Source organism: Bos grunniens, chromosome X (assembly GCF_055505025.1).
Source record: "Bos grunniens cultivar Pamir isolate PY7600 chromosome X, Bosgru_T2T1.0, whole genome shotgun sequence".
Taxonomy (NCBI): domain Eukaryota; kingdom Metazoa; phylum Chordata; class Mammalia; order Artiodactyla; family Bovidae; genus Bos; species Bos grunniens.
In genome coordinates this window covers 97,006,403-97,023,811 of record NC_141194.1, presented here as the reverse complement: position 1 = coordinate 97,023,811, position 17,409 = coordinate 97,006,403, and the positions used below count along the sequence as shown (strand labels likewise).

The 17,409-nt window shown below is 36.9% G+C and overlaps 1 protein-coding gene across 6 annotated transcripts in view; it reads left to right on the top strand.

The window, feature by feature from the left end:
• The window catches only part of DIAPH2 (diaphanous related formin 2), a 1,061,378-nt gene that overhangs the window by 846,047 nt on the left and 197,922 nt on the right, over positions 1–17,409 (top strand). The window contains exon 28 of one of the 6 annotated variants that reach the window (XM_086388309.1): positions 1,361–1,482. The exons of the other annotated variants lie outside the window; for them this stretch is intronic. Within the exon in view, the coding sequence (XP_086244435.1) occupies positions 1,361–1,425 (65 nt within the window). The 3' untranslated portion in view covers positions 1,426–1,482. Of the gene's footprint in view, positions 1–1,360; positions 1,483–17,409 lie in introns of those variants that run through there. 6 annotated transcript variants of the gene reach the window in all.

Here is a 17,409-nt window from a genome sequence, read left to right as displayed (position 1 = left end):
GAAGACCAACGATTTGCTGTCATTGAGAGTATTCAAAAGAATGTGAGGCAGACTCTAAATATATCCCAGAGAGGCACTTCACAAATGTTTCACACAACCATTACTTGATTCTATAATTCCCAAAGCAACTACGTTAATGAGGATAGATCTCATTTACCAACACATGGTGCTTATTTAAAAAATCATTCATGTGACTTAGAGTATCAAAATTATAAGATATACAAAATACAAATGCCCAATTCAATCTGTAGTTAGCCAGTTATGTATGAGACTTAACAATAATTTGATTTGACTCTTTACTGAAATGTTAAAAAAAAGAAAGAATTCTCTCTCCTATTTACTTCAACTTCTCTGACCTATGGTCAGCATACTTTTTCTTAGGCACACATTAGAGAAAAAAGGAAGTATAGGTTGAAATGCTTCGTACACACAGGAAACTAAGTAGGTGAATTTAGAGCTTTGAGAAGAAAAAGAACATCTTGCCACAGATTTCCTCATGAACCGGACTATTTAGCTAATTCTTGTGTGTTGTTTTGCCATAGTTATGCATAATTAGTGCTTCAAATACAGGCAAAAGCTCCAAAGTGGGTAATTGAAATTCAGCAAAATAGATTTGCCTGGTTTCATGTTGGTGTTGGTGCTGTGTGCTTAATTGCTCAGTCGTGTTTGACTCTTTGTGACCCCATGGACTGTAACCCACCCCCAGGCTCCTCTGTCCATGAGATTCTCCAGGCAAGAATACTGTAGTGGGTTGCCATACCCTCTTCCAGGGGATCTTGGTGTTTAGACACTGTCTTTTCATGATAACTATGTTACCTAAGTGTGTGTGTGAGTGTGTGTGTGTGTAGGTATGTTTTTATATATTTCTACTGACAAGTTCAAAATCATTGGGTTAAATATGCTGTATGTAAAAAGTGATTTGAGAAAAATGTTGTATATGTTTTTTCTCTTTTTCTGTAGATTAAAATGTCTTTATTTCACTTTTTTAAAATGAGTCTATCTAGATTAGTCATTCTAATTTCTAAGAGAAATGAAAGACAATTTTAAAGTTAAAATTAGAGTTCTATCTAATCAGTATAATCTTATGAACACACCCTTTATCTGAGATTTAGAGCAATCAATTCATTTAATTTAAGAATAACTGATAGGAAAAGTTCAACATAAAAGTGGTTTCCAAAGTTTAAAATGTTAGTCACAGCTCCATACTCCAGAATCCCATCATCCTCATTTAATTCCAAGGTAAATCACTTGTTATTTCTAGAAAACTGCTAATAGTTAGACTAATTCCTTTTTTTTTTTTTTTACTTTTTTTTACTCTTTATTTTTTTTTTTAATTTATTTATTTTTTTTTTAATTTCAGGTATACACGTGCTCCTGTTGTTACACAAAGATTTGAAACCAATGCACTGTCTTCCTTCTATCTAGTAGACTAGTGTACTGCCTTGCACACTTGTGGCATTATACTTTAAGACCTAAGATATGCAGTTAGAAAAATCCTTCTAAACATGACCCAGGGACTCCGTTTGTCCAGGACATAGTTCTGGTGTTAGTCATAGTCCAAACTCATTCCTGTCCTGGCCTTAGGTCTAATCTTCCCAATTATACATTTATAAGCTGGTTCTAAAGCCTAAGGAAGAGACAGAAAAATAAGATAACTAGAAGATAAATAGTGGATGTTTATAAACTTTAAAATAACTTTCAAATATATTTCACAGTCTTCAGGGGAATAAGCAGATAATTTGAATATATCCTTGTATCTATCTGGTATTTTCATATACCATAATGCACCCCTTTGAAAAATTCTAGCAGAGACCATGTATTTTCTATGGAGATACACAATTAGATGCTTCATCTAAACCTGGAAAAATGTGATTTGAGCTGATTTGCAGAGGGGCTGGAAAAGCTGAAAAATCAGTTTGACAACATTCCTGCTGGGATTGTCCTATTTGTGGTGGTATTTGAAGGCCATGCCACTTTAGTCAGATCACTGGGGCTTAGGAAATGATGCCTACAGTAAAACTTGAGTTCACTGCTTATCAGGGAAAGTGTGAAGGCTCCCAGGCTGAAGGTTCATTAGGTCAGTCTGTAAGAGCTGTCAGTCAGACCAAGCTGACAGGAGAATACATTAAAAAAAAAAAGAAGCAAAAATTTCCTGCTTAGGATTTTTCCTCATTGTATCCCTACTGCCATCACATTGTCCACATCAGGGAGTAGACTTTTATTTTTTAGGCCATTATAATGTTCCAAATGTCAACCTCTGGCCACGGTCTCTCATGAGCATGGTTGCTGCTGTCCTCTTTGTAATCATCACCTAGAATGAATAAAGTAGAATGGTTCTCAAAGTATACAAGACTGTAAGGAGATAGGAACTTAGGTCATATCTATTAGGCCTAGTAGTTTATCACAGTGACAGAAATGGAGCAGGCACTCAGGTGTTGGTTGGTCTTAACTGAACACCCAGAACAAAAACTACTATGTGAATCTAGCATATACATGGTCTTTACCACCCCATTCCCTATTCTTTTTGATCTGGCAAAATTTAGCAAAATTATTTTTGTGTTTCTTCTATATTGTCAAGGTGTATTGTTTTCTATTTACCTATTTCTATCTTATTTAAGTTTGGTATATCTAGTGCTTGAGGATGAATAGAATACTTCAAAGGACTTTTTAAAAATGAAATATTACTTGTAAAGAAAACCAAGAATATGCAGTTTGTTATTTAGGTTTTATGTGCACATTTTATTTAACACTAACACACTAGCTAATATTTATTAGCCATTTCAATGATTGGGAGATTTGATCACTATCAACACAAAGGTAATATGTTGTGTATACCTGTTGTAACTTGAACAGACTGATGGGTGACACAGTTGACCTCATCAAATATGCCAGAAACCCCAGTAGGATTAGCCAAATACACAGTTCAACTAAGAAAATGACAAGTGTATGATGACATGCAGGCTCTAATTATTAGCATCATCAATACAATGTGACTATATAATAAAATGCAAATTATATATAGTTTTTGTTTAATTCTTATTTTAAGATTGGAGTTATATTTATAAATTTATGTTTTAATTCTAATATTTAGATTTAATTACTTCTTCCCAAAACAATGCCCTTCTCAGAGTGCAGATTTAGGAAATCTATTCCATTAAACATAAGTTGATTTTATTTCCAGGTGGCATCCATTAAGACAAACATCATGAAAAGGCCATTGACCAAAATGTTGATTCCCTGGCTGACACCTGGAAGAAAAATAAACTTATGTTTAATGGAGTAGACTGGCTAAATCCCTGTTTTGAGAATAGTGCACATTCATGAATATGTATTCATTGCCGAATTCAATAGATTCTAATAGTGAAGGACATCTGTATCATAGAAAATAGCATCTATTCATTAACTTACTACTCTCCAAGGAAAGAAGCCAGAATACAGCTTAGGATGGAATACTGACAATAACCAGTTCCTTCCTTTATTGTGTAACACATTCATCATGAACTGCATAACAACCAATGAAATAAAAATGTGATTTGTATCCAATCTATATCTAATTTTTATCCTGAGCCAATATTATTAAAGTATTCTTCATCATTTTGTCTTATTCAGTGTTGTGGGGACAGTATAACACTTATCTTTTTTTTGCACATTACAAAGAATTTTTTGTTTATTTCTTTTCTACAATGGTAAGTCATCCTTGCACAACAAGGGTTAATTCCAGATAGGCTACACAAATGGCCTAAGAGCTGTTTTAAACAAGATGGAGTGATTGTACTGCATGACTTTTCAGGATAATCAAATGGCAAAGTAAACCATCCATTCTACCCAGTCCCCTTTTCTTCCTGTCAAGACACTGTGTTAGTAACCATCTTACTACACTATATCCTGACAACATTCCGAAATGTTAGGTTTTAGTTTCTCAAGTTTATAGGAGAAGGAATGGAAGATTAGAAAAGTTAAGTAGCTTGGCCAAGGTTACGGCTAGTGGACAAGTGAATCAGAATTTGAGCATTAGTTTGTCTAATTCCAGACCACACACTCTGCTATTTTCTTGCAACGTTACCTTTCACTTGGGGGTTCATGCCAAAGATTTATGAGATTGTTGAGATTTTCTTTGGTCATACTCTTAGGAACACTTGTAGCAGAATTTTTAGTTCTGGCCTCAAATAATACTAGTAACACCACTACATTTTTAAAGAATTGAGTGGCTAATATGTGGAAATAGTCATTGGGACACTTTTAAGAGTTTTCAAATTATAGAGTTGAAAATTCATGATGTGCTCTAGGCATTATTGATCCTGAACCATCTTATGCAGGTAGATATAAATCCTTTTCTCAAAGTACTCTGGTGAAAAAGACTTCGGGCTTTTCCACAGCAATTACCTCACTGCTGAAAAGACTTCTGTTGTTAGGTTCAATGACAGAATGTCCAGTTCCAGTGAATTAAGCAAGTAAAATAATCATTCCTTTGAAAATTATTTTCTGCAAAGGGTCCCTGGAAATTATTCATGGGAAATTTCTTTGATTTTGCCATTTCTCTTTGTTGTTCAGTCACTCAGTCATGTCCACCTCTTTGCGACCCCATCAACTGCAGCATAACAGGCTTCCAGGTCCTTCACTATCTCATGAAGTTTGCTCAGACTTATATCCATTCAGTCAGTGATGCCATCCAACCATTTCATCCTCTGTCCTCTTCTCGGGCCCTCAATCCTTCCCAACATCAGGGTCTTTTCTGGTGAGCCAGCTCTTTGCATCAGGCGGCGAAAGTATTGAAGCTTCAGGTTCAGCATCAGTCCTTCCAATGAATATTCAGGGTTGATTTCAATTAAGATTGACTGGTTTGACTTGTAAAAGAATGAAACTAGAACACTTTCTAACACCATACACAAAAATAAACTCAAAATGGATTAAAGATCTCAACGTAAGACCAGAAACTATAAAACTCCTGAGGAGAACATAGGCAAAGCACTCTCCGACGTAAATCACAGCAGGATCCTCTATGACCCACCTCCCAGAATATTGGAAATAAAAGCAAAAATAAACAAATTGGGACCTAATTAAAATTAAAAGCTTCTGCACAACAAAGGAAACTATAAGCAAGGTGAAAAGACAGCCTTCAGAATGGGAGAAAATAATAGCAAATGAAGCAATGGACAAAGAACTAATCTCAAAAATATACAAGCAACTCCTGCAGCTCAATTCCAGAAAAATAAATGACCCAATCAAAAAATGGGTCAAAGACCTAAACAGACATTTGTCCAAAGAAGACATACAGATGGCTAACAAACACATGAAAAGATGCTCAACATCACTCATTATCAGAGAAATGCAAATCAAAACCACAGTGAGGTACCATTTCACGCCAGTCAGAATGGCTGCGATCCAAAAGTCTACAATCAATAAATGCTGGAGGGGGTGTGGAGAAAAGGGAAGCCTCTTACACTGTTGGTGGGAATGCAAACTAGTACAGCCACTGTGGAGAACAGTGTGGAGATTCCTTACAAAACTGGAAATAGAACTGCCACACAACCCAGCAATCCCACTGCTGGGCATACACACCGAGGAAACCAGAATTGAAAGAGATGCATGTACTGCAATGTTCATCGCAGCACTGTTTCTAATAGCCAGGACATGGAAGGAACCTAGATGTCCATCAGCAGATGAATGGATAAGAAAGCTGTGGTACATATACACAATGGAGTATTACTCAGCCATTAAAAAGAATACATTTGAATCATTTCTAATGAGGTGGATGAAACTGGAGCCTATTATACAGAGTGAAGTAAGCCAGAAAGAAAAAACACCAATACAGTATACAAACACATATATATGGAATTTAGAAAGATGGTAATGATAACCCTGTATACAAGACAGCAAAAGAGACACAGAGGTATAGAACAGTCTTTTGGATTCTATTGGAGAGGGAGAGGGTGGGATGATTTGGGAGAATGGCATTGAAACATGTGTAGTATCATATATGAAATGAATCACCAGTCTAGGTTTGATGCATGATACAGAATGCTCGGGGCTGGTGCACTGGGATGACCCAGAGGGATGGTATGGGAAGGGAAGTGGGAGGGGAGTTCAGGATGGGGAACACATGTACACCCGTGGCAGATTCATGTTGATGTATGGCAAAACCGATACAATATTGTAAAGTAATTAGCCTCCAATTAAAATAAATAAATTTATATTAAAACAATAAATAAATTTTTTTTAAAAAAGAAGATTGACTGGTTTGAGCTCCTTGCAGTCCAAGGGATTATCAAGAGTATTCTCCAGTGCCACAGTTTGAAAGCATCAGTTCTTTGGTGCTCAGCCTTCTTTATAGTCCAACTCTCACACCCATACATGACTGTTATAAAAACCATAGCTTTACAATATGGACCTCTATTGGCAAAGTGATGTCTCTGCTTTTTAATACACTGTCTAGGCTTGTCATAGCTTTTCTTCCAAGGAGCAAGCATCTTTAATTTGGTGGCTACAGTAATTATCTGCAGTGATTTTGGAGCCCAAGAAAATAAAATCTATTACTGTTTCTACTTTTTCCCCTTCTATTTGCCATGAAGTGATGAGACCAGATTCCATGATCTTAGTTTTTTGAATGTTGAGTTTTAAACCAGCTTTTTCACTTTGCTCTTTCACCTTCAAGAGGATCTTTAATTCCGCTTCTCTTTCTGCCATTAGAGTGGTATCATCCACATATTTGAAGGTTTTGATATTTCTCCCGGCAATCTTCATTCTAGCTTGTGAGTCATCCAGCCCAGCATTTCTCATGATGTACTCGCATATAAGTTAATTAAGCAGGGTGGCAATATACAGCCTTGATGTATTCTTTTCCCAGTTTGGAAACAGTCCGTTGTTCCATGTCCAGTTCTGTTGCTTCTTGTCCTGCATATAGATTTCTCAAGAGACAGATAAGCTGGTGTGGTATTCCCATCTCTTTAAGAATTTTCCATAGTCTGTTGTGATCCACACAGTCAAAGCTTTAGCATAGTCAATAAAGCAGAAGTAGATGTGTTTTTTGGAATTCCCTTGCTTTTTCTGTGATTCACTGAATGTTGATAATTTGATCTCTGGTTCCTCTGCCTTTTTAAAATCCATCTTGTACATGGGAAACTTTTTGGTTTATATATTGTTGAAGCCTAGCTTGAAGGATTTTTAGCATTACCTTGCTAGCATGTGAAATGAGCTCAATTGTACGGTAGTTTGAAGATTCTTTGGCATTGCCCTTCTTTGAGGTTGGAATGAAAAGTGACCTTTTCCAGTCTTGTGGCTACTGCTGAGTTTTCCAAATTTGCTGGCATATTGAGTGCAGCACTTTAGCAGCAGCATCTTTTAGGATTTGAAATAGCTGAGCTGCAATTCCATCACCTCCACTAGCTTTGTTCATAGTAATGATTCCTAAGGCCCACTTGACTTCACACTCCAGGATGTCTGGCTCTAGGTGAGTAATCACACCATCATGGTTATCTAGATCATTAACACCTTTTTTGTATAGTTCTGTGTATTCTTGCCACCTCTTTTGAATATCCTCTGCTTCTGTTAGGTCCTTACCATTTCTGTCCCATATTGTGCCTGTCTTTGCATGAAATATTTCCCTTGATATCTCGTTTTCTTGAAGAGATCTCTAGTCTTTCCCATTCTATTGTTTTCCTTTATTTCTTTGCATTGTTCACTTAAGATGGCTTTCTTATCTCTCCTTGCTATTCTCTGGAACTCTGCATTCAGTTGGGTATATCTTTCCCTTTCTCCATTGCCTTTCACTTCTCTTCCTTTCTCAGCTATTTGTAAGGCCTCCTCAGATAGCCATTTTGCCTTTTTGCATTTCTTTTTCTAGGGGATGGTTTTGGTCACTGCCTCCTGTACAATGTTCTGAACCTCTGTCCATAGTTCTTCAGACACTCTATCAGATCTAATCCCTTGAATCTATTTGTCACTTCCACTGTATAATCATAAGGGGTTTGATTTAGGTCATACCTGAATGACCTAGTGGTTTTCCCAACTTTCTTCAATTTAAGCCTGAATTTTGCAATATGGAGCTGTTGATCTGAGCCACAGTCAGCTCCAGGTCTTGTTTTTGCTGACTGTATAGAGTTTCTCCATCTTTGGCTGCAAAAAATATAATCAATATGATTTAGGTATTGACCATCTGGTGATGTCCACATATAGAGTCACCTCTTGTGTTGTTGGAAGAGGTTGTTTGCTATGACCATTGCATTCTCTTGGAAAAACTGTTATCCTTTGCCCTGCTTCATTTTGTACTCCAAGGCCAAACTTGCCTGTTACTCCAGGTATCTCTTGACTTCCTATTTTTGCGTTTCAATCCCCTGTGATGAAAACCACATCTTTTTTTGGTATTATTTCTAGAACGTCTTGCAGGTCTTCATAGAGCCATACAACATCAGCTTCTTCAGCATTAGTGGTTGGGGTGTAGACTTGTATTACCATGTTGATGAATGGTTTGCCTTGGAAACGAGCCGAGATTGATCAGTCACTTTTGAGATTCTACCCAAGTACTGCATTTCAGACTCTTTTGTCTCCATTTCTCTAGGAAAGAAAGCTTAGGGTGAACATTTAACTGACTAGGCTTTGATGGGTCACAAAGAAATTTTTATTTTGCATTTGGATTCCATTTATGGTTTAAATCACAGAGCTCTACCTTAAATGTAAATGAATGGATTGAGAATTGACATAAGTTTTAAGTTTGTCAGAGTTATTTTCAGATAGCGTTCCTCTTGAGTTTGTGTGTTCCATCCCATATCCTATTCTGTATTGTAACTTCTTATTGGTCCATTTAAAGAGACGGTGAACAGTTGGAGGGCAAGAATGGTGTCTTCTAGGTGGCACAGTGGTAAAGACTCTACCTAGAATGCAGAACACGTGGGTTTGATCCTGCGTCAGGAAGATCCCCTGGAGAAAGAAATGGTAAACCACTCCAGTATTCTTGCCTGGAAAATCCCATGGAGAGAGGAGCCTAATCGGCTACAGTCCATGGGCTGACAAAGAATCGGACACAGCTGAGCAACTGAGCACACACACCTCACAGTAACTCTAGTATTTAGCATAGTGCTCAACGCACAAATGATCAGTAATTATCCACTGGTTGAATTTCTCCAACTGATACTGCTTAAATAAGACTTTCTCTTACTTTTCCACAAATGCATCCTGCTGGTTCATGTTTCTCTCTTGGTTTCTATTATTTCTCTCACTTCAAATTGTCTTTCCCTCTTTTCTTTTTTTTAATTAATTAATTTATTTTAATTGGAAGCTAATTACTTTACAGTATGATAGTGGGTTTTGCCATACATCAACAAGAATCAGCCACGGGCGCACATCTTTCCCTCTTTTCTCTATTTAATCCAACTAGTTCTTCCTGGTACAATTAGTTAATACATGAGTCCTCTTCTGATTGTTCTAGCTATCACAGTTGTCTACCACACACCCCTGTTCATTTAACTTCCAAGGACTGTCCCACATGTTTTAACCCTTTATTGTATTATTAGCCAGTCTTTAATATTTTTATCTTTGTTTCTCCAACCATTATGAAAAGTGGACATGTTTTACACTGTTTTCTCCCACTTTGTTGTTGTAGTCACCAAGTCATGTCTGATGCTTTTGCGACCCCATGGACTGTAGCCCACCGGGCTTCTCTGTCCATGGGATTCTCCAGGAAAGAATACTGGATTGGGTTGCCATTCCCTTCTCCAGGGCATCTTCCCCACCCAGGGATTGAACCTCAGTCTCCTGCATTGGCAGGTGGGTTCTTTACCACTGAGCCACCTGGGAAGTCTTATATCAGGCGTGCATGTGCTGGAAAGATTGTCAGTGACTATTTATTTGTTAAATAATCCAATATGTTATGACTATTCCATTAGAAAGCAAGATACTCTGAAAGGGCTGGTAATTATGTTATCTTACCTTCAGTTAAAAAAATAAATAAATAAAAGCCACCTTTAGAGCACAGATCATTCTTGTCTTTTACTTGCTGAAGTACAATTTTTATTTTCTCCATCTTTAGTAAACTGACATGGTGCCCTTAGCAGTTGGAAACATTCTCAACACATGTAAAACCTCTTCCTGTGGAGATTCTTAAGAACGGGGTAGATGTTTATAGTCCTGGAATAAACTAGATGCCCTCCAGTATTGTGCAGCCCAGTGACTCTTAGAAATTCCACTATAAGGAAACCTTGCTTTATTACAAATGAGAAATTTGATTTGTGAAATGAAGTCTCATGCCCACCCAACAACTCCCTGATTCTCCTTGCCAGAACCCCACCCCTCCACTTTCAGTTTAATCTAGTTCTTTTAATTAAATATGAAATCATTAAAGTTCACAGAGTATAAACCCAGCAGATTTGATTTAATGATAAAAATCTGTGGTTTGTCATCTTTTCAAAGCATAATCCTGGCTTCAATCTTATCTGACAGGTAGTCAGCCTATCAGGTCTGAGGATGAAGTATCTCATCTTTTCAGGGACCTGACTTGATATTTTTCTTTGGAGACATAATTTACAATTGTGCTCTAGAAAATGAACAGGGTTAAAGAAGGAGAAAAGACCCCGTTTTGCTTTGGCACAATTAATTCGTTTAGTATGCAATCATGGGTGACTAGACCTACGATGTGCCTAGATATATTTCAAATGGGGGAGGGGGAATCCTCCAAACATAGCCTATTTTATTAATGTAAATTATTCTTTACTCACTGAATATGTAAAGTATGTAAATTTAGTCCTGCTGTCAAAAGGTAGCTCTGTGCCATTAGCTTCTATAGCAGACAAGGCCTACTGCATATCCTGTACTGCATTTTCAGAGAGAGATGCTAATGACAGCTTGAGCAATTGCCTTAATGAGCCAGAAAGATGTTATTTTTTATTCGTGTTTAGCTACTTAGAGTCATCTGAAATAGAGATCAACTGTAGATATTAAAGAGTGAAAAAAGGCGTGGGTTATCTTATTGATGTGTTTCTCCAAGCATATTAAGAATAAACCATTGAGGATCAGAATGGCTGCGATCCAAAAGTCTACAAATAATAAATGCTGGAGAGGGTGTGGAGAAAAGGGAACCCTCTTACACTGTTGGTGGGAATGCAAATTAGTACAGCCACTATGGAGAACAGTGTGGAGATTCCTTAAAAAACTGGAAATAGAACTGCCTTATGATCCAGCAATCCCACTGCTGGGCATACACACTGAGGAAACCAGAAGGGAAAGAGACACGTGTACCCCAATGTTCATCGCAGCACTGTTTATAATAGCCAGGACATGGAAGCAACGTAGATGTCCATCAGCAGATGAATGGATAAGAAAGCTGTGGTACATATACACAATGGAGTATTACTCAGCCATTAAAAAGAATACATTTGAATCAGTTCTAATGAGGTGGATGAAACTGGAGACTATTATACAGAGTGAAGTAAGCCAGAAGGAAAAACATAAATACAGTATACTAACGCATGTATATGGAATTTAGAAAGATGGTAACGATAACCCTGTGTACAAGACAGCAAAAGAGACACTGATGTATAGAACAGTCTTATGGACTCTGTGGGAGAGGGTGGGAAGATTTGGGAGAATGTCATTGAAACATGTGAAATGTCATGTATGAAACGAGATGCCAGTCCAGGTTCAGTGCACGATGCTGGATGCTTGGGGCTGGTGCGCTGGGAAGGCCCAGGGGGATGGTATGGGGAGGTTGGGAGGGAGGAGGGTTCAGGATGGGGAGCATGTGATTTTTTTTTAAATAAAATTAAAAAAAAAAAAAAAAGAATAAACCATCAATCGGTTATTTTCCAAGAAAATGGATTATTGTCAGAGCTATATAGGTAGATGATATGCATTCTTGAAAGTTTTAGATTCTAATTACTGTGCTATCGGAGTAAATACAGTAGTCAAGCTGTGTCTCTCAGTAATTTAGGGAAAATTTGTAGGACTTCCTGAATTGATCACAAAATAGCATTAGTATTTCAAAGTGAACAACATGACCCATTTAAAACAATAAAGCATTGTACATGAGTCATCAGGAAGACATTAGAAATCCACCTACGTGCACCATATTACATGTAAAATTGAGTTCAGTTGCAGCTTTACTTTGTGTTGTTAGAACCCAGTATACCAATACTTGAGAGAAATTTCCTGTCATGTAAGTCTTTCATTCTGTGTGAAATGTCCATATTTTCTCCTGATTTCAGTTTATTTGGAGATGAGTCACAACACATTAACATAAAGATTGAGAAAGTCGTGTTCAGATTTTGGTTTAAGTCATGAACTGTATACCCAGAATTTACTATGGTGTTTGATTTGGTTAAAATGTAGCTGTACTTACCACACAGAGTCAAGAGGAGTATTGGTTTAACACATTAGTATTGTGAATGTATAAGTTTACACATCAGCCACTCTCCTGAGCCAAAGATTTGCATAAACTGGCAAAATTCAGCTTGGGCTTGTGATAGAAATGAAATAGCTAGGGTGTAAGCACTTTGAGCTAGAGTTCCTCTCTGTCACCATTGTGTACAGCCTATGCCTGCATCTTGCCTAATCTTAATTAAATTATATGTCTCCTGGGTCTGAGGATTAAAATTTTGAAATTCAACCAGTATTTAAGAGCTTAAAAAGTGCTTTTGTATAGAACTTGTACTGTGAGTACAAAGAACTCAAAAAAACCTGGGCTATAGAATTAATTTATTTTAGTTGAATGAGTAGTACTTTTGAAAACATATATCCTCTTTGGATTAAATAATCCATTGTTTTAGAAAGAAAAAGTTAATGCAAACGAGTCATCTCTATAGTGTTCAGAAGGTAAATTAAATAATTACAAATTACATTTCAACTTCAACTATCATGTGAGATTATATTTTCCTGTGAATGTCTTACTGAAGTCTCGCAATGATTTCTGTGTGTGTTTGACCACTGAAGTAAAGTGTAGGGACTATTATAGAGTTTAGATTTAATGCGTAGTTAATGGATACTTTTCCAATTACAGATCTTCATGAAATTTCTAATAAAAAAATACTAAACACTCCTTATCTCAGCTACATAAAAAATGACCAAAAACTCAGCTCTCCAGGCATAAGTCAGTGATAAGCGGAAGAGTGACTCTTCTAGTTAGTTGCTATTTGTGGGATTTTCCAAAATTATCATGCATCATAACTTTCTCATAAGGAGAAATCATTCCATGAGAAATCATCTTTTAGTTTTATCACGATTGTGTAACTAGCCCCAAAGAATCATGACATGCATACACTTACAGCATTCAATTTGTAATGCTTGTTGCTAGTACAGTCAGAAATTCTATTCCACGGTTGTACATTTCATGGAGATGGTAATTATCAAATTTTATTATTTTTCAAAATCCCAAAGAAAATGTGACATCCTACTATGTCTCTGAATCTCTGATTATGTAAATTCATTTTGTGAATCGATAACATATTATTTGGTTTCTCTGTAGCTCTGTTTTCAAGCTGATGATGCTAAAATTTGTGTTAATTCACATCTACATGTATAGGTGTACTTGAAATCACCTAATTTGACATTTCAATTCATAGAGATAGCTCTAAGAAATGTAATTATGTAAAGGATATTTTGAATGAAATATTGGATAAATAAGTGGAAACATAGTTAATTTTTCAATACATCCCAAAATAGTTAACTTGGAATGTGGTGCTTTTCTACTTTAATTTTTATCCTATACATTTTATGGGTAAGAAGCAAGCTTGTCCCTATACTAGGCAAGTCAGATGAAATGCCAGTTCCATTAATTCAGAGAAAGTAGGCTCATTTGATGATTTAATGCTGGTTAAAAATAAGATAAGGGAATTCTTGCTTCTTTCCTACATTTTAAATTTTTTTTTCCCCAGTTTATTTCTTGGTTTGTTAAATCTTCAGTTAGGGACCTCAATGTTCTTTAACAAGCGTGATTGTTTTTTTTTAATTCCATTCCTGGTAGTCACTTTTTAAATATCAAACTTTTTCTATAAAAGGAGAAAGAAGAAGAGCTTTGACTGATGGTGACTTGAAGTATTTCAGCAGTTGGTTGTATCTGAAGTAGGCAATGCACCTTGTTTTTCCCTTTCAAAATCAGTAATACTGCTTATTTTCTTTGGAAACAGAAAAGAGTGAACCACATCCGATAGTTCTCTTACCTGTGGTACATCTGTAATTCCTCAGTTGTTCCTCTCAGCCTCCGCCCTCCTTGGGGGCTGTTTCTTCCCAATCACTTTGTAGTCATCAGGGAATTACACCAGGCAGAACATCACAGTCATAAAAGCATGTCTTACCTTTCTACTGGAAAGTCGTTGCTTCCGCAGACAACTGAAACTTGACCTACACCTGTGCCCCCAGGAAAAGAAAGGTCAGGGAGTCACTTTTCTTTCTGGGAAGCTTCAGAGATGGGGCTAAGGAGAGAAGGAGAGCCTTGGTATCTGCTTCAGAACTGTGCCCAACTGCTAAACTTTGATCAGTTCTCTCAGTGGCATGTCATCAACATTCAGTGTATACCTCATATATGAAAGCCAAATACTAGCCGTTGTGAGGTTTCTTTAAAATTGTGCCCTTCATTTGTTTCTTTTGCATGTTCTATTTCCCCAACTAACTTTGTGAGCCCTGGGAAGGTTAGTTAACCTCACTGGGCCTCGAAGGCATCATCTGTAAAATGAGTGGTTTAGAATAGGTGATCTTTATGATCCCTTACATTGCGAACATTCTATGTAGTGAAACCTCAAGACTGTAAACTATATGAGCAGGAGCCATTTTTTTTTTTAATCATTTGTTATCTCCCCATAGGGCCTAATGTAATTTTGAGTTCACTACCTAAGCTCCTGCCATATGAAGTAGAGAATAGATTTGAAAGACACCTCTAATAAGTACTAAACTAGTTTAGAAATTACACATTCCATTTTATCTGAAAGTCAGGGTATTTATTATGTGTAGATGTCATATGAACTTGCATGTTTTAAAAGAAAAAAAATTGTGGTGAATGAATCATTGGGACAGAATGGTGTAATCTCATTTAGAGGCATAATACTTCAATAATTGGCTCTGAAAGGGTTATGAATTGAATTGCAGCCCCCAAAAAGGATACATTGATGTATCTACCTGACCCCCTCAGTGCCTGTAAACATGACCTTATTTGAAAATAGGGTCTTTGTAGATGTAATAAAGTTGAGATATGGTTGTACTGAATTAGTGTGAGCCCCAAATCCAACGACTATTGTCCTTATAAAAAGGCCACGTGGAGACACAGGGACACAGAGATCCCCAGGGAGAATGCCATGTGATGATGGAAGAAGAGAGTGAAGGGATGCAGTTACAAGCTAAGGCATGGCATCTAGCAGAAGCTAGGAGAGAGCTCTCAAATGTATTCTCCCTCAGAGCCCCCAGAAAGAACCAACCTGGCCAGTGCCTTATTTCATACTTCTACCCTCCAGAGCCAGGAGAGAAAACACATCTGTTGTTTTAAGCCACTCGGTTGGTGGCAATTCATTGCAACAGCCCTAGGAAACTAACACAGAAGGTTTGGATGCTAGTCTAAGAAGAGTTCCCAAGAGATATGGGTCCAGAATGGACTAGTCATAGATGGCAACCACTGTAGGGCATCCACCCTTAGCCTAGGATGCCATTATAAATCTAGATAAAAACTGAATATTAAGATCTTTGGGGGAGTGACTCAGAACTACATAGAAGGTCAGGAACTATCCTATCTTCTAAAATCTCTAATCAGCATGAACTAGAATCCTATTTGTTATTGCTATTACTGGTCCCTTGAAAGCCACTTTTCACCCAGGATTTCATACCCACAAGCCTATGGGTAAGAAGCAGAAAGACTATGCTTAGGGTTCTCATCTATTTATTGATACACCTTTTTTTCTTCTTTATGCAGGTTTTCTTAGTCCATTTTTAGTTAACCATTTATACAGTTAGATACTAAAGATCTTTGAGCTCAAAAATAATTTTTCAAAGAAGGAACAATGAATAAATCAATTTTAAGCTATTTACTTGCCCATTTGGAATAACCTTTCCTACTCACTACCTATGAAAACCTCATCCATGATTCCATGCTGTATAGCTCAGATCTCATCTGAGGGCATGATCCACTACTTCGTTTTGAAATAGACTGCTTTCCACAGTTACATAATTTATGCTTTCTATGTAATTCCCTTGACACTTAGCAAATAGTATCCTTTGTTATAGTGTTTTTTTAAATATCTGTGTGACTTATCTTCTCAATTAGATTGTTTCTAGAGGATATGAATTATAATTCATACTCTTGTATCCCTATCCTACACCTGCAGTACACAAAGAGCAGTTGTATGCGTGTTATAAAATAGGTTGTGATAAGTATTTTTCAGTTATAGTAGACTAATTATGACAGAATCAACAACTTAATTCTGCAATTAACTTATTGTAAGCATAGCCTTACACAACTCATCATTGTTTGACTAAATCAAGACAATCTGTCTTCTAAGACTCTGGCACAGATTTCTGGTTAAACAGTGGTTGGCACAATTAATTCTCTTGCCTGTTATTTTCAAGTTATGTTATTGCTTTGAACTCATTTTTAAAAGCAATATTTATAATATAATCATTGACCAATGAAAAGAATTGCTTCTAGTTTCAGAAAAGAAACTAAAGCCCTTCAGTCTACTAGAAATTATAGACCTCCTCACCAAAGTGATGGATTTATGATTACATAGAGCATTAGGAAAGCTAGTTATAGTTTGCTTAAACCAGTTTCTCTCTTTATGGCATCCTCAATCTTTTTAAACAGCTAGGATATAATAACATTTTAAAAATTAAAGTATTTCCCATAACCAGGAACTTGATATGAAATGAACAACGTTAAGCACAAAACAATTGAAGCTTCAAACAGTGGAGCCAGCAAGAATTTTAAACAGCCCAAATGAATAAGGATGCAACATTTTCATGTTTCCTCAGATGTAGTAATAATCAGGCTCAGAGGTTAGCAGGAAGAGATTTTATCGCAATAATGGCTCCCAGTACCATTTTTCTCTTATGAATGTGACTCACAAAGGTGAAGCTTTTATTTGAAGATTTGATACAATGCAGCTGCCAACAGCAGAGGTTAGAATTTGGCCAAAATGCTGGACCCTCCCAAACATCCATGAGGGAGGGAAAGATGGAGAAGAGAGAGACTGACTGGGAGAAACTGAGAGAGAGAGAAAAGGAGGAGGGGAGGGGACAAGGGGGAAAAAAAAAGATTTGCATTACCAATGACAAATCAAAGCTGAAAGTTTGCCTGGCCTGTTGTCATTCATTGCCATTCATATTTAGAAAGCAGACTGTTGTGATAATTGATTTGATGGTCCAGCTTGAGTGGAAGCACTTCTGGGCATAACAGGCCTCAGAGATGCCAAAAAAGAAGAAAAGGTGGGAATGAAATAATGCACTACT